The sequence below is a fragment of the Brassica rapa genome, chromosome A02 (genome assembly GCF_000309985.2).
Source record: "Brassica rapa cultivar Chiifu-401-42 chromosome A02, CAAS_Brap_v3.01, whole genome shotgun sequence".
NCBI lineage: Eukaryota > Viridiplantae > Streptophyta > Magnoliopsida > Brassicales > Brassicaceae > Brassica > Brassica rapa.
This window is the reverse complement of record NC_024796.2, coordinates 8,483,880-8,506,988: the sequence shown is the minus strand read 5'-3', so window position 1 is coordinate 8,506,988 and position 23,109 is coordinate 8,483,880. Positions and strand designations below refer to the sequence as shown.

Below are 23,109 nucleotides of genomic sequence, written 5' to 3'. Positions count from 1 at the left end.
TCTTATTATAATCTTTTTCATGAGATTTGTTAAAATTTTAATTTTTTTTTTAAATAAAAGATATTATGATTAAAGTAGTTAAAAATATTATGTATATTAGCATTAGTGATATACATTTATTATAAAATTTAAATGATGGTCCAAATAAAAATATCACTCATCAAAAAATCATGATTTTTATTTTATTAGAAAACAAATTTGAAAAAATTAAAATAAATATAAATATTTATTTCTAACAAAATCTTTAAAAATTATTAGTAAATGTATTTGTGAAATTAATTAATTTTATTTTATTTAAATTTTCGTTTATAAACCAAAACTATATTCAATTTTAATTTCTAATTATATTTTATGATAATTTAAATTAAAACTAACTAATTTTTGAAAGTAAATTTAAGAAAGATTCTAAGAAGATTTTAAAAAGATTTTGTTAGAACATTTTAAATATATTCATTTGTATTTCAAATAAAAACATAAATATATTAAAAGATATAATAATGAACTTATGTAAAATATGATATTTTCTAGAAATGGTCCAAACTTAAAAAATCACACATGAAAAGAAGTCATGACTTCTGTTTTAATATATAAGATTTAAAGTCATATTTTTATCTACGGTTAAAATTTTATTTTAGACCTAACTTAAGTTATAGGTGATATTATATTTTTTGAACCTAACACCTTATATATTCATATATATATATATATATATATATATATATCTTCTAATAAGAAAATATATTACCTTACCTATCTTTTTTAATGAACTCTAAACATCAATAAAGAAGCAAAGTCTATCTCTTCCCGATCTCATATTTTTCAGAGATAGTTTCAATAGTAAAATCGGATTTTGTTTTCCAGCTATGTCAGAAAAATTTTTCCGGCTAAGTCCGGAGCTGTCATCTCTTTTTTTCCTCTCTAAACATCTATTAGCTTTTCGTCAAATCCGTAAGCTATTTGTGAGGAATTTTCTTTCACCAACTGCACAATTCTCTCCTTTTTTCATAAGATTAACGTCTTCGCTTTCCATTTGTATAGTGGACGGTGGACCTATAGATTAGGCATATGCAAAGTTTCTTATTCAAATTGACTGTTGTGGTGATGCTCGATGAGAATGGTTAATCTGTAATTTAGAAGCTTTGTTATGCTCCGACGGAGATTGTGTTTCTTGATCAACTGGTGTTGGTATAGGTTTGAGTTGGTGGTTGAGTCATATTCCAATCATTTTAGCTTTGCAGGCTTCGGAGCTCATGTGATGGTGAAAGGAAGTATTTGGCCGAGAGTCTTAGCCATGTATTTAGAAAATAAACTTGAAAGTATAAATCTTAAATCCTAAACCCAAAAACCCTAAGACAAAACTCTAAACATATCCCTAAATATTGGTTCTATCCTAGTGTTTTTTTTTAAGTTAAGTCCTTTAACTTTTAGAGTTTATTTTATTACATATGTTTTTGTGGACATCATAACTTGGATCTTTCTTAATTAATTAAAAGACTTAAATAAAAATTTGGAGTCCATCTACCTCCATAAGCCCTCCCCTAGTCTGTCGGTAAGGCTTACTCGTATTCAACAAATTTCCAAAACCGTTTGATATTGGAACCAGAATTTTCAATCATTAAAAGCTTGAGTAATTTCTTTTATAATTCCTTATTATCAGTTTATATGTCATCAACCTTAATGGTTTCACTCTTTCGAAGTTGCGAAGAATTCAGTCTTATATTGAACATTTTCAAAACTATTAAAATTTGCAATATTGTTCTCTTTGACAACACATTTTTGATTTCCACTCACATCATAACCGCTATGGTTTTCTCTTAATGAGACACAAATATGCATACTGTTCGTTTTGGACACTTTGATAAAGTTTTCAAGTTGTATATTATTACTCAAAAACATCAAAAGTTTGTTTCTGGGCATTTGTTTCAATATGTATTTAGGCAAAATATAACAAATCTCAACTGCTTTCATCTCCTTAGTTATGTCATAATCTTCGCAAATCATGTGGAGAAAAACTTACATATTTGATTTGTTTTTCATAAACAAAAACCTTTCCTCCTTTATTTGAATTAACAAGAAACTCCCACACCACATTATCCATCTTTTCTTGTCCAAAAACAGTAAACAAGTGCATCATTATTTCTTAATAGCGAATTTTTCTTGGTATTCTACATATAATAGTTTCTCGTAACTTTGCATGAAAACACTTGTTGTTTTGGCAAAAATTAACAGAAGATCAGTCAAACATCATTAAACCCATAAACCGTCTTGGCAGATTTAATTATGTCAATCTTTGTTTGTAGATCTAAGAATCAATAGTTACTCTTACATGGTATTTCTCAGATATGGGTTCTTCAAGTGTTATTTTGAATTTTACCTATGAGTGAACTTCTTGAAATATGTTCACTTATAACATGTTCTCTTTAAATTTCAAATATAGTTACATTCTTTTGATATAAACGAAGATCGGCTACCAAAGAATGCATATGCAAATTGAATGTTTTTAAGCAAAGTTAATGAAGTGACTTTGAGAAAATTTTCAATGACAGCTAATTTAATGACAACATTGGAAGAGCTTGTTTATACATAACGAGAGAAGTTTGTCTCTGATTTCATTACTAATTTATATATTTTTGGAGACCAATGATGCTATATTTTTGTTATTTTTTAAAAACAGTTATTTAAATGGTAATTATCCAAAGTTTGGACCCCAAAAAAATTTCCTATGAAAAGTACCATTCTCAATTTAAATTCTGAGAGTGTGAAAATTTTACAAATCTCCTTTTTTATTTGCCCCCTCATTTTTCATGACCTTGCATATTTTTGCTATTTTTTTAATTTATAGTCTAATACTATAGTTTACGAAATGACCTAATTAGTATTTTCAAGTCTGATATCCACTAGGTAGCTTAATTTATCATGCTTTGTTGAAAACTTTGAATAGTAGTTCAAATGTTGTCAATATAGTTACTAGGGAGAAGAATTACTACATAATAGAATATGTGTAGACTTGACATAAATAAATCTTTGACTGTTCTCCTTTATATGTTTTGCTAGTAATCAATCATTCACTCTTAAGACATATATTATATATATAAAATTTTGTAGAAAGTATGTTACAAATATTTCATCCGCTCTGCTTATTTTTTTTAAATTTAAAGGATAGGCAAAGTATTGGAATTGGATATGTATTTCTCTTCAGATTCATGTTTTTGAGTTTTATACTAAATGAACCTTTGTTATAGTTAGATTTGCTATGGTTCACTTCTTCTTGTTTAGAAATTAAATTTGGTTTGAGTTTTGTAAATCATTTTTGGCATTTTTACATTGTAATTAGATATTGAAACTTAAAGTATATATGCATCAGCAAAATATTCAAGAAACAAAAAAAAGAGATGTGTATATGTCATTTTTTGTTAAATTGTTTGTCTAAAGTTCAAGGTGATCTAGTCTGAGTTTTTCAAAAAGGGTTTATTATTATTTTATGATAACATCTTGATTTGGTTGATTAGATAATATATCATGTAAGAAAACTATTGTATGATTAGATTTAGTTCATAAATTCACTTAACAAAATGCACAAAATTAGCTCAACAGTTTTGAATATAAACTATTTAACTATGACAACTTGCAAAACCGTAACAATAGATGTATCACCAATAAGTGAATGTCATGCTTTACAAACTCCAGTAAAGGAAACCGTAAAAGTGCATCGATATGGAAGTTTATTGTGAAATTAATTGTTTGTTAGATTAGTTGTGATGAACTAGACAACAAATGAGTTGTTCATATGATGATATAGTTAGTCTATTAAATTTGGATCCTTCCTTTTTCCAAGCTATTTCAACTCGTATGAATGATCTTATCTTATTGGATGTGAGTTTTCTGTTTGTATTTATGTAAATCGTAAACTATGTTAGTTTATCTCATTCATAATACATTTCTTTCTTTACTCTGACCACAACTTCCACTTTTGGGTTACTTTATAGTTGTAACAAATATCAGCAGGGAATCATTGACAAACCACGTTGCCAAGCTATTAGTATAGCCAATAGCCACGTTATCATCACTTGAATTTAACATATATTTATCCTATGTGTAGATGATTGTTAGGCATATGTTCTTTCTAGAGGGCAATTCTCTTTGGTAAAGAGGTTATGATCTACCAGGAATATCCTAACTCAAAAGTTCTTTTTTTGGTGTTGATGAAAAATACATTAAAGCAAATTTGGATTAATAAAATTTGACACCGTGGTGAACTTCCTGAAGAAAGAAGGTTATGTTGAAGATATGATCATCCATTGAAGGAAGAAGGGAGGTCAGCCATATCACTATTTTGAAAACTTCATCAAGAGACTTTTAGTCATATCGCCAGTGGTCATTACGATCGACTGTTTGCCAAAATTCAAATCATTCGTGGAAGTAAGGTAAGTTATTTATATATTCATTAGTTATATTTTCAATTAGTATAATAAATTAAATAAACATTGAATTTATATTCCATTTAATCTTCTTTATATCAACAATATTTAAGATTATTAAATTTTTCTAAGGGAATTTGCACTCCTTTAGACATGGATCTTTAAGCTACTATGTGTGAGAAGTTTACAAGACATTTGTTGCTTCTTACCTGCCATGATTAGCTATTTTTGATGAATCTTGGTCCAGTGACACGAGCAGAAGTTGAAGAGCAAGACCAGTTTAAGTATGTATTTTTTGCATTGGGAGCTTGCATTGAAGGATTTCAAGCCATGAGAAAGGTGATTGTTATATATGAAACTCATCTAAAAACTATACATGTTGGAGTACCCATTGATTTTGGTGTTGTTGATGGTGAAAAACATGCAAGTTGGGTGTGGTTGTTGACTATGTTGAAAATATTAATACCATATGATCTTGATCTTGTGTTTGTTTTTGATAGAAGTGAAAGCATCATTGAGACTGTACACGAGGTCTATCCACAGTCAAAGCATGGATATTGCATATATAATTTGTCTTCAAATGTGAAATTGCATGTGTCAGGGGTCATGAAAGATCTTATTGCTAAAAAATAATTGTTTGCTCTCATGGTTATACATAGTTTGAGTTCCAAACATTGTATGCTGATTTTCTAAAAAGGTATTCTGCTGCCATTGACTATCTAGAGAACATTGCTCATGAGAGAAAATGAGTGAGATTTTATTTCTCAAGAGAAAGATACAACCTAGACAATACAATTGTGTTGAATCTCTCAAGGTTTTTTTGCAGAGACAAAGCAATATTCATTGTTGTCAATGATTGATGTGATTGTTGGAAAAATAACTAAGTAATTTATTAAATATATAAAGCTTTCTGCTGGAGTACCAGAAACACAAGTACTAGTGATGTGCGTGCATGGTGAATTGCACAAACGACGTCCAACTGTGGAACATTCTTCTTGACAGCTTCATCCTGACCAGCATTTGGAGTATCTGGAGCCTCTGAAACCGTATTCTCTGCAGTACCAGCAGCTGCATCCTGAGGCTCGGGAACCGTCTCTTCCGCATTAGCATTCTCATCAGCACCACCACTAGGCCTGGACGTTTTAACCTGGACCCGGATATCCAAACCGATCCAAAAATACCTGACCCGGAACCGAACTGAAAATTTGCAAGTACCTTTTGGATCTAAATTTCTTTTACCCGAAAGAACCGGAACCGAAAGGAACCTATCCGAATAGATCCGGACCCGAAAAGAACCAACCCGAAAAGACTCGACCTAATAAGAACTGATTTATAGCCGACTTAAAAACATGTATATCTAAAACTATGTTTTTTTGTGTGTTCTATTTTATATATTTTATTTTATGATTTAGTTAAAACACTTTTGTTAACAACATTTGTTATTGTTTTGTAATATTTTTTAAGTAATATGAAGTTTTAAAATGTAAAATTTAGAGTTTAAAAATATTTTTTTTAACTATTAATAGTTTCATTTAAGTTATTTTATAAAATTTTAGATATATATGATAAATATCAACTAAATTTGATGGAGTTGGATATGTCATGTCCTTTTCAAATCCTAAACACCCGAACCCGATCTTGACCCAATATGGACTCGAAAAATTACGGGTATTTTAATTATAGATCTGAACCGACCCGAATCCGACCCAAAAATTTTTAATTACCTATTAGATCTAAATATTAAGGACCCGAAAGGAACCGGCCCAAACCCGGCCCGAAAACCCGAACGCGCATGCCTAACCACTACCACCTACAATTTCAACAAGAAGTGCCCATTTCAAAAATATTCACTAACTTCAAAAAGATTCATAAATGTGATTAAGATTCATCAATAATATTTTATAGAAATGTTCAATGACACTTGTAACCATTTGTTTTATTTAAGGAAAACCTCAAAGTCAAATGTCAAAGGGAGCTTTGTAATAGAATAATTCCAAGTGTCTTCATAGTACAACCTTCTAGTATATGTTAAAATCAAGATCTACTCTTTCATAACCAAAATGGATGCTTTTGAGACTCATTTACCGAAGGAGATCGTGCCTCATCCTTTACATAGCTCCTTCAATCCCAGGCTTGAAGAATATGTGGTCGCCGGGAAGATTCTACCGCAGCGGTCAGTTTTTGAGTTGGACAAAGAAGGTTTTAGCCCTTTTCATGCGGCTGCAGCAGCTGGCCAAGTAGAGACTGTGAGGGCGATTTTGGGAATTGATAAGAAGCTTTGCCGGCTTAAAGGTATAGATGGAAAGACTCCTTTGCGTAGAAGATGAGACTGTTCAAGGTCAAAGCGGTTTGCATCTTGCTGTTCTGCAACAAGAGGTCGGAGCCATTGTTGAGTTGATCACAGAAACTGATCGGAATGACGTGTTGTACAAGAAAGACGAACAGGGTAACACAGCTCTTCATCTAGCAACCTGGAGAAAAGGTCGCGAAGCTGGCGATAGGGAAATCTATGAGAAACTCATCGAAGCGGGAGCTCAAAGAGGGCGAGACGATGGTACCACTAATGTCGAGAGAACCAATTCTATTTCCACATGCCAAGTGGGAGCAATGTAGCGCTTTACTGGTGGTTGGTTCACTGATCGCCACAGCCGCGTTTCAGGCCAGTCTGACTCCACCAGGTGGAACCTGGTAAGAAAGCCACATACCTGATGTTTCCAAGAACAGAAGAATACACCAAAACAACAACCTCGTATAGCAGGGCAATCGATCATGGGGACCTTTAATGGAGTTGTTTTCACTTTGTTTGTGTGCTTTTTTTAACACAATGGGGTTTTCGGTTTCACTCTATGCTTAACATTTGGATTCCTACTGCGTTTCCAGCTACAGGTCTCTGTATGGTGGCTATGTAGTTCTCGAACAACGCGGCGATGATTAGTGTTGGGCCTGATAATGTCAAGCTTTACTGCGTTCTCATCACACCAGATTTGATGAGGTGGCTCGAGAAGCCTATTGGCATGCTCGGTAAACTCTGGAACACCATGCTACAGAAATTGGTAGACACAAACAGGATCTTGACCTCTGGTGTAACTGAAGTTTTTGCCTAAGCATAGAAACCAGTGAGCTAAATCTGGTGAGTGGAACATCAGATTCCACCAAATGAAGATGAGGAACAAGTGATGCAACCCTCTTCAAGAAAGTGACAAACTCCTTCTTGGTATAGAAACTACAAGACTGATACTAATTCATCAATGCATTCTAGACTAAATGAAAGTTGATGATGAATGTGAAACAGTGAGAGTACCAGAAGAACGATCAAGAGTAGAGAATTCGTGATCATTCATCACCTGGTTAAACACGAACACAAAAAACCAATTTAACCGAACCGAATCAAACCAAAAACCAATATAAGAGAACCAAATCCAAAAAGAAAAAAAAATCCTCGAAAACTAACGAGGGGGCTGATTTGATAATGGGCCTGAAACGAAGAGCTAAGAAAACCCTAACTACCCCCTGACAATATATATAATTAGACAGCGATCGCCGTTGAAGATCCTTCTATCGTTGTTTTTGTTTTTGTTATTGTTTCCGATTATAGCTCAATTAAAATAGAAAAGGCAGTGACGACTCGGAAAATATCAAGCTCAACAGACCGGAATGAGTCGTTTCTTCCTTAACCGGAGATTCGTTTCTGTGTCGATAATCCCGCTGAACTGAGCCTTCTCTCTTTGTTTTCTTTTTCACGTTTTGATCCGTTTTTTTTTCTGAATTTGGGTTTTAATTTACCAATTAGTTATTTTCCTTTGAAAATACGATTGAATTTTGAAATTGTTTTGGTGGTTTGGAGAGATGACGATGAGGATATAATGCTCCCTCTTCTGAGTTCAGCTGAAGTAATTTGCTGGCAGAATCGAACCTAATATCACTAGCCACCACTGAGTCATCTTCTTACCCCAACCCATAAATGATTTTGCCTAGTTTATTTTTAGTCCTTAAATTTTAAATCAGTTTGATACCGAATTGATATAGGCTGTGGTGATAATGATGAAGCAATAAATCTAATCCAACACTTGATCTGATTAATGCTATGTGCATTTGATGTTACGCATGTTTAGCTTCTGAATCTACCCTGATAGAACCAAGTCACGCATTTACTATATCGATGATCATTTTTTAATTAGCTAGCTCGTAAATCGTAATTCCTCTTCTTATTTTACGATATTGAAGATACCTGTTTCGTAAATATACCTAGCATTTGTTCTGATAGTTTTTATATTATAACTAAAACCTATTCTTATTCAGTTGTCGAAATTACAAAATTTTGAACTTTGTGTAGAATTTTGAATTTTGCCAAACAAGCTTCTCTTCTGATTTTTGAGTCCCCATGAGCCGTATCATACTCGAACCAAAAGGAATACATAACCATGTGTCAATATAATTTGGACAAATCACTAGAATGAAAAAGGCAATTAGTATACCAATTGAAGCAAATTATATACTTCAGTGACCTAATTAACTTTCACTAATGTTTTCATGATCATCTTTGATGCTAAAAGCCAGCATACTCCCAAATTGGATATAAGAGGACTGAAAAAAAAACAGATCAAAGACTGTTTCACGACACAGCTCTTTCAAGTCAATGATGCTTTGTTCTCCAATGGAGTGACCGACTTCTCTACGTACATATCTTTCCATTGCCTGAAACACTAAAGCAATGTTTCAAACAGTTTGGTATACAGAGCCTAAACTCGTGAGGGAAACTCATGCCTTGGCAGCTTTTAAATCTGTTTCAATAGTTGTTGTTCCATCATCAGAAAATATATTACTCAATTATTATTCTGAGAACAATCTCTGCCAAATTCAATGCATAAACCGCTATCCAAACTTTACCTCCATAACTTGATTTGTAGATCATTTGGTTTAGCGTCCGGAAGTAGCGCCCCGTCATAAACATTTCCATAAAATATTCTCTCCAATTCCTTCATCCACGTCAACAGAAGCAAGTTAACCTGCACTGTCAACAAAGATTAACACCATCTAATTTATTAAGGAATCTCAAAGATTTAATTCGAAACTAAAGCCTAACAAAACCAATTTTAGCACGTACCCCGGCTTTAGATACCTTGACTTTCACATTATGATTGTAGATCTCATACACAGACTGACCAAGATCAACACCTTCCTTTCCCTCTTCCTTCAAGCGCCGTAAAACAATCCACATATGGAGGACAAGCAACGAGTATGTTATTTTGAATGTTTTCTTCAAGTTGAATACCGAAAAAACAAAATACGGTTTTGAGGCTGAAACTGTTAATCTACAAAATTACAAATGCCTAAATACAAAGCTATTCAAATTTAATATGTTTTACATCAAAAACTCACTTCACTATTAACTAAGTACTACTATACAAGCAACAATACATTAATAAAAAAAAAAAACATAGAATATATTAATTTATCACCTACTATTATATAAACGATTGCACAATTACATATTTACATCATCCAAAAAAATATATTTAACAACAATAAAAAATATTATGCGCGAAACGCAGATGTGCTCCTAGTATAATATAAAGACATCAATAATACCTTTTTTACCATGAGTTATAAATAACGTATGATCAAACTCCGAGATTCTGACTGACTAATTCCTTTTTCATGAAGACATTTGTGCATTTGGTACCACCACCAAGGAGAATTTTCATACCATATATAACTTCTTTTTTTATTGCACATTCTGATACTGTTGATCTCCTTCGTTTTCTTTTTTATTTTTGTTTTTGAATTTTGGATTTTTTTTTTTTTTAAGTTCAAAATAATTTCATGAATCTCTTCTTTCTCTTTCAGCATTTCAAAAATACATTTCTTTTCATAAATTGTTATAATATCTTTTTGTCTATTGAATTCTTTAACATTTATAATTTTCTTTCATTTTTGACAAAACAGAAAAAAATATTGTTTCTTTATGGAGTTTAAACTACTGCTTTTACATAAGTTTTTATCATAAATTTAATTAAAGTTCTATACATTATTTAATATTTAATAGAAATGGTTAGACATATTCATATATATTATCGAAATGGTTAGATACACTTATAAATATTATAGTATCATTTTACTTTGGATGTCTTTAATATTTTGGAAACATTTTATATGCTTCTAACTATTTTCAAAGTTACAAAGTACTTAGAATTTTGTTAAAATTATTACCAAAAAAATAACAGTTGCATTTTTTTCGTTTTTTATTAATGAGGATATTTTCTTACATTTTGAATGAAGTGAGGATTTCAAATCAGAATAGAAATCAAATCCGAGTCTTATCAGTCATACAAGGATATTTGCAAGCACATCGTTTAGTACCCGTGAAGTCACATATGCCATCTGCCTTTGGTCCAAATTGAGCTTTGCATACTTGATCACATGTTCCACGAACAGGGCAGGGACCGATATATTGACCGCATCCCATATTTTCATCAACTAAATAAAAAACAAATAAAAATATTTGTTAAACTTCGCAGTGAACAAACCGAACCTAAAATTAATGGTGTACAAGTGTTAAAATTTTGTAAATATTGGGATGAACGTAATTTAAATATATATAAAGTTATACCTAGCTAACGCTAACATGACAATCAGTTACAATATTTGGGTCTTAACATTCCTACCCCCCCCCCCCCCCCCCAAAAAAATACAGTATTTGGGATATGTGCTAATGAATGAAGATAACACTAAAATAATTGTTCTGTGACAGGAAAACTTGAAAACACTTTCATGAATAAATCATAATAAATGTATACCTAAGCAAAACATGACAATGAATATGATTGGGAGAACAAGTGAAAAAGCTGTTTTAGCCATTGGTTGTTTTTTACTTTGAATAATAATAGACTTGAAAAACCTGAGGCCACTGGAAAAGAGCTTTATAGAATTACAAAATGGTCCATTTTAGAAATACAATTATGTTTAGAATGTTTGACTATATATTTAGAATGTTTGACTGTATATATTTGACTTTTGAAAATAGTTTTTGGTAATCTTTCAAGTTTATCATAAATAAATTTTCATCTCCAATAGTTATTGATTTTTTTTTTTAAATATTCATAATATAAAAAATATTATAAATACTCATAATATAAGGGATGATTTTTAAACACGAACATTATGTTAACAACGTGAATTATGAATTCTTATTTTTTGTTCAGTTTAACTTATCATTGTTAGGATCAAATTTTGTCATTCAAGATTAATGGCCAAAACTACGAACTAACAATGAAAAAGTTCCTTTCCGTAAAAGTTTACAAGCCAAAAATTTTGAGTTAATAAATGCACATATATCACGCCGAATTTAACAACATTTCAGCTAAGATAAATTTGTATAAATAAAAAAAAATGCAATTCGGAGAATAAAAGACAAACTCAAAATAAGAAATAAGAAAGATCGGGGGAACTACGGAAACAAGACAAATAGGGATATACGGAAACATGAAAAGATAGCCAACTTTCGATATATAGGGGATGCAGTTTCTCTATATTTTTCCTCTCTTTTTTTTAATCATTTTCCCCGTTATCCTCTTACATTTTTTTCAATTGATCATCATTTTTTTATGCTTATTCTCTTCTTCCTCTTCATTTCTCCTTCTATTTTTTTGTTATAATTGTTTTCCTTCCTACCCGTGCTATATTTCTTCCTCCTTACTCTCTTTTTACACCTTGTGTTTCTTCTTACCCTTCGCAGTTATTAAAACAAATGAAGCAAATGAATAAAATACATCCTATTAACATAAATTGATTGAACTATACTATTTGTGCAATATATACAGTATAATATAAAAGTTGTATCCCTTATATACTAAAGCGCAAGTCGCCTCACCACTTAAAATTTGACACATGGAAAATCTTTTTTTTTTGTTGCTCAAAAAAAAGGAAAGTTTTTTTTATAAAAAAAATTGAAAAATACAAAGCAAAACATGTGAAGCAAAAATACAAAGCAAATAAAAATATGGAAGTTTCAAAATAAGACCAATAACCAACTTTTTTTAACGATCCAATCTTGTGAAGCAGTTTTTTGTTTTTTTTTTCTTATCAACTATTTGAAGTCATTATCTATGTGTCAATAAGTTCTATAGAAACATAGTTAGTTTTGAATATTTCTTTGCATCTCCTATTTATTCTGGAGCCTAAATATAAATTAACAATTTCCTTATTTTTTATATACTAAAACATAAGTTGCATGACCAATTATATTTTTGACATTTCATTAATATAATTTTAAAATTAAAATTAAATACATCATTAATACAATTAAGATTTCTTCCGATGAAGACATAAAGTTAGCATAGGTCTCTCTAAACAGTTCCTCAATCAAAGCCACGATGGCACGATTACCACCATCTTTTCACGTAAATGGTTTCTTTTTGTGTATCGAACTTTAAAATTATTTCAACAAATAATTTTTTTACAAACCAGTCTTCGTTATGAGTTCTAAGTCTCTCACGGTTTCTTTTAATATCTTCTCTCTTTTTCTGTGAAACTTTTATCATTCATTGCCTAGAGTACTTTGTATGATGGGTTTTCACTAAGTTTCATAACGAGTTTGCAAAATATGAGCAAATAAAATCATTAAAACATCAATCTTTGTATTATTTAGTTTTTGAAACTATTTTAGTTTGCTATAGACGTGTATGGGAAATCAAAGGTACAAGAAGAAGAAGAAGAAGATATGAGCAATCAAAGAAAAGGGTGGGTGAGCAATGTTTTGGGTAAAGTTAGCAAAGGTTAAAGACGATTGGAAGAGTTGCATAATGTTTGACCATTCATAATTTAGGTAAACAATAATTTTGATTATTTTTTTGTCTTTACGATTTCGAAACTTAAAATTTTAATTGCTTTCTGCAATTGAATTTTGAAAATTCTCAAGTTTTGTTGTTTTATAAATTTCCTAGGTTGTTTTAATAGCTATCTAAAAACAAAAAAATAATTAATATTTTTAGATAACAAATTTTCCAGCGAAACCTGTAAATAATAATTCAAGAAAACAGTTTTCTTTTAATGAAACAAGCCAAAAAAACTCAGTTCAAGCCATCTCCAAAAATTAGTAAAGGACTATGAAATGACATTTCCAGATGTTAATCACATTTCCAAATTAATCATGTATCCTCATCTCTGAACTAATTTTATATGTCTGTGGTTAACCAATGATAATGTTCTTTTAACACTGATAAATGTGTGTTAATAGTTTGTTTATGTATATATATTTCCCTCTAATAAATCAAAGTTATTATACATGTAATTTTAGTGATATATAAAACTGATTTTGTTTTTGTAACAGAAAAAAGATTCCCATGCATAGCATGGGGTCAACACTAGTATTTTATAAAATGCAAGCACACACATACAAAAAGAACCATGTTCACATTTGTGTCAAATTGTCACATCCACCACCCACTTTATTATATAATTATTCAGTTAATATTGTTTCCCAATATAGGTAGTAGGCAAATTAACCCTTATAAATACCCACATAGTTTTGCAAAAAAAAAAAACAAATCATTTTCACCAATATCAAACATTAAAATCAATCATGTATCTTCTTTAAATCGGCATCTTAAATAGTGTCATTTTTCAATTTGATTCGTTTTTATGGTATTCTGCTTGATTTGCCTAATAGTAGATTTTCGGTCTCTTCGTTACATCTCTGTAATGGTAGATACTCTTTGATCATATGCTAATTGGTTTATGCTTTTAACTTTTGTCACTTATATAATTAAGTTTTTGAAATTTACACTTTAACTAAGAACTTGCTTGGTTGAGTTTTTGAAAAACATGCTTTTGATATGTAATGAAATTTTGTTAACAAAAAAATTAGGAAATCATTAAAAAGTGTAAAACTATACATTTTTATTCTTCAATGCTTTCACATAATAATTTTGACAGAATTTCAATTTCAATATATTATATACTTTAAATAATTTTATATAATGACCTTTTATATAATAATATAAAAAGATAATTTTATATTAATATATAAAATAGATTATTAATTAATATTAGTATCAATTATTATTATTATATAATAGTACTAAATATTTAATCTAATAAAAATTAAATATCAAGAAATATTTCAGGAAAACCATAAGAAAATAATTATATATATGTATATATATACAGGATATTCTTGAGTAATTAGGTTAAATATTTTCTTATAATTTGTCTTATAAAAAATTTACAATTGTGCTAACCACTTATAAATTTTATTATATAAAACAAATAATTTTGTTTTTGTTATTTAATGATACACTCTAATGAGAGATTAAAAACAGATTTAGAATTCCGAACCGAACAGATAAAAATGACCATGAATCAAAACCCGACATAATACCCAAATGAGTGTTTTTCTACAATATTTTAGGTTTAAACCAAATCCGAATAAGTATCCGAGAAAACTTCAAAACATGAAAAACCCATGAAAATCACATAAACCTCAATTTAGTCTTGAAATGTACCCAAAAAATTTCAATGAATCTAAAACATGGATAAATAACTTAAATTTTTGGTTTAATGTATATTTAAATATTTGGTCATATGCTATGTTGTATATAGTTTTGAAGTAATTTTAGATTTTATAATATATTTAGAAAAACATAAATGGGTAGACGAATCCCCACCAAACCCACTAAGTTTCGAACTAAACCTCAACATAATTCAATCTTTTATGTATATGTGAATGACGTTTAAACATATGATCCAAAAAAATCCCAAACTCTTAACATTCTTGTCAAATTTTAATATATATATATATATTTATTTCTAAATTCTAATTAGTATACTTTTGTCAACAATTAGTATATTATTATTAAAATAAATAAAATAATTGAAAAGTAATGAAATAGTTTATTTTGTAACTGAAGCAATAAAATAGTTTTCATCTAGTATCGTCTAGGTTCATACTCGTCTCTAATCGTTAAGAAAAAAAAAAGGAAAAAAAAATTGGTAACAAAGGCAATTCACGAGTTAAGTTGGTAAGAATCAGACAAGAATGGTTACTGGCTTCAAAACACTCTTCTGTGTTTGGCTTCCAAGATAATTCTCAAAATTAGGGTTTTTTGTTGTGTGTGTGTCGGTTAAACTGTTCCATCTCCCTTTCCTGATCCTCACCCTCCACTCTTTCAATCGGACATCTCTCTGAATTCTAAGTTTTTGCGGAATTTTCGAAGGTCACTCTTCCATTTTGTTTTCTGTTAATAGCTTAGAATTGATTCTCTACTTGTGGATTGTTTTGACGAAAGACCCTTTTTTTTTTTAATTCGCAGGCTGAAGGTGGAAAAAGCAATAGCAGTCTATGATGATCTCGTAAGCGAGAATGCCAGGCATCCCTCTCGTCACTCGTCAAACCTCTTCGTATGCCCTCTTTCACTTGACACACTTGTAGATTTTAGAAAGCTCGAGAAATGAGTCAGGAGAACACTTGTAATGAGGTTGCTTGCAAATCGCAGGTGTTCAAGAAGCACAGATCAGATGTGCAATGAAGACCCCCGTGTGCATTTGTCTGAAGAGGAGAAGATTGCTGCTGAAGAGAGCTTGGAAGCGTATTGCAAGCCTGTTGAATTCTACAACATTATCCAGCGCCGTGCTATTAAGAAAGTATGTTTTTTTATTTAACATTTCTTTTGAGGGATGTGTATGATTAGTTATGAGAGCCATCCTAACTATTTCTCTCCTCCCTCTCTGGTGTAGCCTTTGTTTCTTCAGAGATGTTTGAATTATAAGATTGAAGCAAAACATAAAAGCAGGTAAAGTTTTTTCTTTTCTTGTCTTCTGTTCAGAATCTTCATTGTTTTTTTTCTTCTAGTCACCTTAATGCTTTGTTAAGTTTATGAGACTTTCCGCTTTGGTGCAGAATACAAATGAGTGTGTTCCTTTCGGGGACTACAGATGCTGGGGTACAAACTCAAAAGCTGTTCCCTCTGTATATTTTGCTGGCAAGACTCGTTTCTCCTAAGCCTGCTGCAGAGGTAGGCGTTTGAAACCTTAAAGTGAATTTGATTGATCATTATCTGATGTCACTTGTACCTTATCTTTTCGTCGCTAACATTCTTCTTCTTTTGTTTTTGTTGAAATTTTCAAACTGTAGTATTCTGCAGTATATAGGTTCACTAGAGCATGCATCCTTACTAGTGTCCTGGGGGTTGATGGAGTTAGTCAAGCTCAAGCCAACTTTCTTCTCCCTGATTTGAGCAGGCTTGCCTTGGACGCAAAATCAGGATCTCTAGCTATCTTATTTATCAGCTTTGGTGAGTTAGATTTATTTGAAGACATTCATATATATGTCCTGTATCCAGATAAACTGATCAAATGATTATTCTTTCTTGTAGCTGGTGCGCAAAACTCTCAGTTTGGCATTGATTCAAGCACTATACACTCAGGTACTATTATTTTGATTATAAACGTTATGTGCTATTGTTTTCCATGTCATATTGTGGAAATATAGAAACCTCAGTCCATGTCATAAAAGATATCTGATTGAAATTCTTGTTTTTTTTTGTTCTAACCTCATGCTATTATTGTTATTTTATACTTTTTTTATCTTTTTATTCTCAAAGTCTCTTTCTTCTATGATAATGAGAGTTTTTTTTTTGTTGTTGCAGGAAATATAGGAGGACATTGCCTATGGAGCAAAATACCTCTTCAATCGCTCTATGCAACGTGGCAGAATTCTGCAGACTTGGAATTGGGACAGAAAGTAAACTCAGTTTCTCTTGTTGAAATGCAGCCTTGCTTCATCAAGGTAAATATTATTTCCTAAATCTTTTTATTTAATTACTGTTTAAGTATGTTATGCTCTTCACCATTTAAATGAAACCATTACTGGGTATAACTTGTCCATTTCTGCAGCTAAAGTCTATGGCTGAGGAAAAGTGTGTCTCGATTCAAGTTCCCAGCAATCCCCTCACCTCGGTAACTTTGCTATACTTCCATCCGTTGTTCTGAGAATGTTGTGCAATGGTAATCTTATAATTCTTGTACTTCTTGTTTGAAGAGCTCACCCCAACAAGTGCAAGTCACCATATCTGCAGAACTGGTTGGGGCAACAGAAAAATCTCCTTATAGTTCATTTTCATATAATGGCATCTCTGCCTCTTCACTCGTACAAATTATCAGGTAACTTTAGTTTAGTCTACAATCTTTCTTTCCTCATCTCATTGTGTTTTATTTCAATTGTATAAGCTCTGTTGCAATTGTTTTATTGCAATTATATAAACTCTGTTGACCTTTCTTAATCTAGAGTTTTCAGTTTTCTTGAATTGTAAGTGTTACCTACAACTTATAATGTCGACTCTAAATCACTATGCTACATTCATTGCCTAGGTTGAGAAAAGGGAATGTAGTTTTCAATTACAAATACTATAACAACAAACTGCAGAAGACTGAAGGTAATTTTGTATAATCACTAACCTATTTAGGTAAAGAACATTTTGTATTATCTTTCTTGTTGTAAGTAACATCTTGGATTCTGTTTGCTTTGTGTCTTGCAGTAACTGAAGACTTTTCTTGTTCAATCTGCTTAGTAAAATGTGGCAGTTTCAAGGTGGACTTTCAATTCCATCCTCAGTCATACCTCTCAGACAGAGATATACAGCTATAGTGACTTGTACTTGTAGTGATGCAATCCTTTTTTTGTCCCAATCATGTTGTAGGGCCTGAAATTTCATTTGCCAGCAACCCATGATCTCTTCAATTTCGAGTTTTGGGTTAGTAACTTCAAAATTCAGTTAGATCTTGCTCAGCATTGTTTTTTTCCATTTTTTATTTTGGCACTAATCTGCTCCGCTTGGGTTTCAGGTAAGTGAAGAATACCAGGCTGTAAACGTGTCTCTTAAGAGTGAGACAATGATCGCCGAGGTTAGAGCATCTTCTTTGTTTGCTCTATATCCATTAGTTTTTTCCGATGTTGATCATTTGGAGTGGTTAAATAGCATAACTGGAATATCCTTGTTATTTGCCACATTACAATGGCATCGCTGCTGAACTGTTAAACCTTCTTGTAGCAGTTAATGCTATAATATATTCTATGTCTGCCTAGTTTTTCCAATTTGATGATCACTCTTAGCAAAGTTTTGTAAATGTAAATGTTCATAAATTTTATTTCTCAGATCAATGAGGGCGGTGTTGACCCAAAGCAGCAAACATTGTATTTCTCGTAAGTAATCTGGCCTATTATGTTTCCTTTACTTATCTTACTAGCATTTGGATGTCTTACAGACCATAAGAATTATATGACAGTTCAAAGAAATACAGACGTAGGAAGCAAAAGAGTCAAGTACGGAGCTCAAGGCAGGGGCGCCAACTTGGACTAGGCTGCGAGGTGCTAGATAAGACTGATGGTTAGTGGTCGTTTGTAATGCATCTTACTTGGATTTTCCTTCTTTTTCCATGAGAGCCTGTCTAGTTTTATGTCTTAGTTTCTTATGTGCATTCAACATCATTGGATCATTTGGTACATCTTTTTAAAATTTTATTTTCAGATGCTCATCCTCTTAGAAGTGAGAAGAACCGGATACCACCTGGAAATGGGGTTGGTGAGTCGTCTGGTCAAAGAGTTCTTCCTGCAGATATGCAATCAGGTGGTGATCCAGACAATGTGCAGTCAGTAGCTGGAAGTACGATGCTGCAGTTTGCAAAAACGAGGAAACTATCTATAGAACGGTCGGAATTGAGGAAGTATGTTTTTACTTTCTTTGATTCTCTGTCCCAAATCAGGCGACTGATGTTTTCAATGTTTTTGTCTCCTCCAGCCGTAGCCTCCTTCAGAAGAGACAGTTCTTTCACTCTCACCGATCTCAGGTGACCTATTTCTTCTTTAGCTCTCTTTCTTATGAAGATTACAACTGATTGTGATTTGTACTATCGCAGCCCATGGCTATAGAACAAGTACTTTCTGACCGAGATAGTGAAGATGAAGTTGATGATGATGTGGCAGATTTTGAAGATAGAAGGGTATGAATATGATGATGCCAATGCAGCCAGTCTTGCCATATCCCTCCCTATTGAACTTTATAGGAGCTAAAGTGTTATTAAATAGTATGGTAGAGGTCTCAATAAGAAATATGTGAGCAAGCCCTCATGGTCTGATATGGAACAATAGAACCAGATTAATAATGTGCTTATAAAACGAAACTGTCTCTGTTTGTTCTCGGTTGTTACATAGTTTGACCGATTCCTCATTAGTTTACAGTGAATGATTTTTTTCTCTCTTTTACAATCTGAAACTCTTACTTTCTCTCAGATGCTGGATGATTTCGTTGATGTGACTAAGGATGAGAAGGAGATGATGCACATGTGGAACTCGTTCGTGAGGAAGCAACAGTACGTGTCTTATCTCTTCTTAATACGTATGATGTCTAGTCTTACTTCAAACAAATTTAGAGGCATATGTGGAGTTTGTGGATTAGTAAAAAAAAAGTGAACATTAGAGGATAATCTCAGGATAAGCATTACCTTGACGCTTTGCAGAGTATTAGCAGATGGTCACATTCCATGGGCATGTGAGGCGTTCTCAAGATTACATGGACCAATCATGGTTCAAAGACCCGATTTGATCTGGTAATTTAACTCTCATTTCCTCCATACTTTTTTTAATTTGACAAATGTTTCGTAGAAGAAAGTGGTTTTGTTGATAAAGGTGAGTGAGTACTTGTGTAGGGACTGGAGAATGTTTATGGTGAAACTATGGAACCACGGCCTTCTTGACGCCCGAACCATGGACAAGTGTAATGTCATTCTTGAAAAGCTCCAAACTGAAGATCCAGAAACAACTATATTTAAATAAAAGAGAAATGCCAACCTAAAAAAAGGAAATGAGAGAGAAGAAGAAGAATTTTAGGTGTAACATCTAAAAAAATTCACATATTTTTATTCAGGAGTTATTACTTTGCTTTACATAAAAGATTTAGTTGGTAATATATTACACTTGTTAGAAAGATGTAATAACTATTCAGTAAAAAGGGACTCTAAAGAATTGTCCAACGTTATTGAAAACAAGAAGGCGAAGAGAAGTCAAGAGCTTCTTTTGAAATGCTATTCAAAGGGACCAAAGAATTATCCATAAGTGTTGAACAATAGCAGGTTCTCTCGAATGATGATTGTCTTAGGGTAAACTCTTAACGAATGTGGAGGATACTCTTTGATCTTGCGATCGAGTTCCCATTCTCGGTGATTGCAAAATTTGTATTTATACGTTTTGTCCTTCCCTTATAAAAAAACGTGTTCGAGATTGAAAACTTTTGTGAATTATCTTCATTTTGTTTTACTTCTATGTCGCAATAATACGTAACGACTCTTGCGCCAAGCACCAAACTGACACAGGCCTTGTTGTGTCGGGGTTCCCGACCAAAAGTGGCTTTGCCATCGTCGCTGATGTGATATGCTTGAAGAACAGGAAAACAAAAGTGGCTTTGCCATCGTTTTCAAAAGAAATTGCAATTTTTACCAAAAGAAATTACAGTTTTTACCAAAAAAAAAAGAAAAGAAATTACAATTACACCATAGTGAAGAAAAATATATTTTCAAGAAGTTGAAGCGCAAAGAAAATATGTTTGTTGTTGTGAGAAGTAAACAATACTCTTATATCAAACTCAAAGTGCTCATAAGTTTTGCTCATTCTTATTCTTTACAATAAATACAAATATTTTCACGTATTATTCCGTTAGATGTTGCCTTATCGTAAGTCTCATGTAGTATTTACATCCAAATCGTTAACACGATGTTATAAACCAAACTGATTAAGGAAAGTTTGATAATTTCCAGATGATACTATTACAGTATTACTGCGTTACAATGAAAGTAATATTACTGTCAGCTCTATATTTATTTTCTTTTCCCCGAAACAAGTTTTACTGTGTTATTAGTAGTAGTACATATAATAGCTGACAAATTACAAGCGGAGGCAATCATGAAACTTTGATTACCCTCTGGTAAGTAAGTAAGCAAGTCTATACAATTTAGAAAATATTATTGAATAAAGCTCCCTGTGTCTTCACACTCGTCACTCTTCAAGGGATATAGTACATTGGATTTGCAAGTTTGAAAGATCGTTGAGACATGGAGGAACCCAACAGATCACTCCATTGGTCACCTGAATTGCCTCGAATCCTATATCCCTCTTTCACCATCTCATCCCTCTTCTCAGATTTGTACAGCGTCGCCATCTTGTGCTGTTCATCTGGAGATCTGCAAGTCCAAATAAATAAAGCTTTAAGAGTAAAACCAACGAGCTACTTGTGTTTATATGAGCAAGAATATACCTGAGAATGAGCTTGTCCCAGTTCTGGAAACCGGCATTGATGAGATTCTCAACAGTGACAAGCCTGTGACTCTCTTTCCTCCCGGTAAGCAAGAAAACTCTGTACCCCAAATCAATAACTCTTTGGTAAAGCTTCAAGCTTGGTGCTATGGCTGGTGCCACTCCTCTCTCAACCCACTTGTCGAACTCTGAGTGATCAAACACCTCAAGCCTGCATGCAACAATGTTCGGTAGTGAGTAACAAGATTGAGAAACTAAACCAAGTCTTGAGATTAAGAAACTAAACCAAGTTTTGAGATTGGGAAAACTAAACCAAGTCTTGAGATTGAGAAAACTAAACCAAGTCTTGAGATTGAGAAACTAAACCAAACTAAACCAAGTTTTGAGATTGAGAAACTAAACCAAGTTTTGAGATTGAGAAAACGTACCCAAAGCCATGGTCGATGTAGTACGGAAGATTGGACAAGAGAGTCTCGTCGATGTCGAAAACCCAAGCGTCTTTGCCGTCGCCGGCGGAGAAATCGACGGTGCTCGCGAAGACGGAAGCCTCTTCGGAGACTCTCTCGAGATCGGCGACGTACCCTTTACCCAGCACGTAGTCCTTGACGTAGTCAGCGCACTCCGCCGGAATCGTGCTCCACGGGGCGAGGTTGTTGGTCTCCGCCGCGAATCTCCAGCTCGTGCAATGCAAATTGACCTCGTCTCCGTCGACTCTCTTGGTCTCCTCCGACGGATACTTGAGAATCGACGACGGGTCGGAAAGTTCATCGGAAAACGCGGAGGCGAACAAGGAAACAACAAGGAAGATGACGTAATAAATCATCATCGGAGAAATCAAAAACACAAACTTTATGTTTTTTTTTTAAAATGAAAGTTCAATTGGGTCTTTTAGCAATCAAATTGAGAAAAATTTGAATCGAATGAGGGTTTATCGAACCAAGGAATATAAAAGGATGAATTGGATTAACGGAGTATCGTAACTCGTAAGGAAGAAGAAAGCTTCGATTTTATTTTTTTTAAATTCAATGGAGAAAGAAATAAAATAATCTAATCGGAATGGTAAAGACAGGACTGGCCGGTGACGTGTATGAGGAGATGTCTTTTTTTTTAAAGTGTCTGTCTGTTTCTGTTCGTCTTGAGGGTTCGGATCTAAAGATCAGATCCAATTGGGTGGATCCGAATATTCGTAGTTCTGTGGGGTCCACAACTGGTCTTTTGGTTAATGTCTAATTACAAAAGTTGGTCAGTGACTAATCTATATGTTCTATGTGATGTCATATAAATTCTATGTATTTGAATCGCATTTTGTGTTATGAGATGAATTTTATAAGAAAATAGAATTGCTCATCTGAAATTTCTTAAGAGTTATTCATAATTATATTTTATAGGTGA

General features: G+C 32.5%; 2 protein-coding genes, 3 non-coding genes and 1 pseudogene across 9 annotated transcripts; 5 read left to right on the top strand and 1 right to left on the bottom strand.

Annotated features, from left to right (window-relative positions):
• The first annotated feature begins 1,799 nt into the window (after window positions 1-1,799).
• On the top strand, window positions 1,800-9,854 carry LOC117131930 (annotated as a pseudogene).
• On the top strand, window positions 8,029-8,138 carry LOC117132289. The gene has a single exon (XR_004455847.1). It is a non-coding gene; the product is annotated as a small nucleolar RNA Z107/R87 (small nucleolar RNA).
• On the top strand, window positions 8,261-8,358 carry LOC117132206. The gene has a single exon (XR_004455766.1). It is a non-coding gene; the product is annotated as a small nucleolar RNA R30/Z108 (small nucleolar RNA).
• On the top strand, window positions 8,451-8,543 carry LOC117132306. Its single transcript, XR_004455861.1, has one exon. It is a non-coding gene; the product is annotated as a small nucleolar RNA snoR31 (small nucleolar RNA).
• A 5,316-nt stretch (window positions 9,855-15,170) lies between the features above and the next one.
• LOC103852160 (polycomb group protein EMBRYONIC FLOWER 2) lies at window positions 15,171-20,708 on the top strand. 5 transcript variants are annotated; one of them, XM_033285097.1, is made up of 23 exons: window positions 15,195-15,631; window positions 15,728-15,815; window positions 15,911-16,058; window positions 16,152-16,207; window positions 16,315-16,429; window positions 16,549-16,708; window positions 16,790-16,840; window positions 17,063-17,202; window positions 17,310-17,372; window positions 17,455-17,576; window positions 17,784-17,848; window positions 17,951-18,003; window positions 18,113-18,166; window positions 18,258-18,317; window positions 18,569-18,615; window positions 18,699-18,799; window positions 18,941-19,136; window positions 19,211-19,259; window positions 19,329-19,412; window positions 19,702-19,781; window positions 19,929-20,018; window positions 20,118-20,289; window positions 20,330-20,708. In XM_033285097.1, the coding sequence occupies exons 2-22, from the start codon at window positions 15,778-15,780 to the stop codon at window positions 20,242-20,244; spliced, it is 1,899 nt and encodes a 632-aa protein (XP_033140988.1). In that variant the 5' UTR covers window positions 15,195-15,631; window positions 15,728-15,777; the 3' UTR covers window positions 20,245-20,289; window positions 20,330-20,708. The 5 variants fall into 5 exon arrangements, 4 of the variants coding, with proteins under 4 accessions (XP_033140990.1, XP_033140989.1, XP_033140988.1 ...); XR_004455388.1 differs by having other exon boundaries at window positions 15,196-15,631; window positions 20,118-20,298; window positions 20,336-20,708; XM_033285099.1 differs by having other exon boundaries at window positions 15,171-15,631; window positions 18,941-19,121; window positions 20,118-20,699.
• Window positions 20,709-21,252: 544 nt separating this feature from the next.
• On the bottom strand, window positions 21,253-22,862 carry LOC103852159 (acid phosphatase 1). The gene is made up of 3 exons (XM_009129070.3): window positions 22,146-22,862; window positions 21,719-21,928; window positions 21,253-21,644 (listed from the first exon to the last, which is right to left on the bottom strand). The coding sequence occupies exons 1-3, from the start codon at window positions 22,541-22,543 to the stop codon at window positions 21,467-21,469; spliced, it is 786 nt and encodes a 261-aa protein (XP_009127318.1). The 5' UTR covers window positions 22,544-22,862; the 3' UTR covers window positions 21,253-21,466.
• Between the last annotated feature and the right edge of the window lie 247 nt (window positions 22,863-23,109).

Excerpts from the sequence above, each read along its gene's own strand:
- LOC103852160 (XM_033285097.1), top strand. The coding sequence starts at position 15,778 with ATGCCAGGCATCCCTCTCGTCACTCGTCAAACCTCTTC. Across the intron at positions 17,849-17,950 it reads CAAACTGCAGAAGACTGAAG|TAACTGAAGACTTTTCTTGT; the intron begins GTAATTTTGTAT and ends TGTGTCTTGCAG. Across the intron at positions 19,782-19,928 it reads TCGTTCGTGAGGAAGCAACA|AGTATTAGCAGATGGTCACA; the intron begins GTACGTGTCTTA and ends GACGCTTTGCAG.
- LOC103852159 (XM_009129070.3), bottom strand. The coding sequence starts at position 22,543 with ATGATGATTTATTACGTCATCTTCCTTGTTGTTTCCTTGTTCGCCTCC. Across the intron at positions 21,929-22,145 it reads TACATCGACCATGGCTTTGG|GCTTGAGGTGTTTGATCACT; the intron begins GTACGTTTTCTC and ends TGTTGCATGCAG. Across the intron at positions 21,645-21,718 it reads TGGGACAAGCTCATTCTCAG|ATCTCCAGATGAACAGCACA; the intron begins GTATATTCTTGC and ends TTGGACTTGCAG.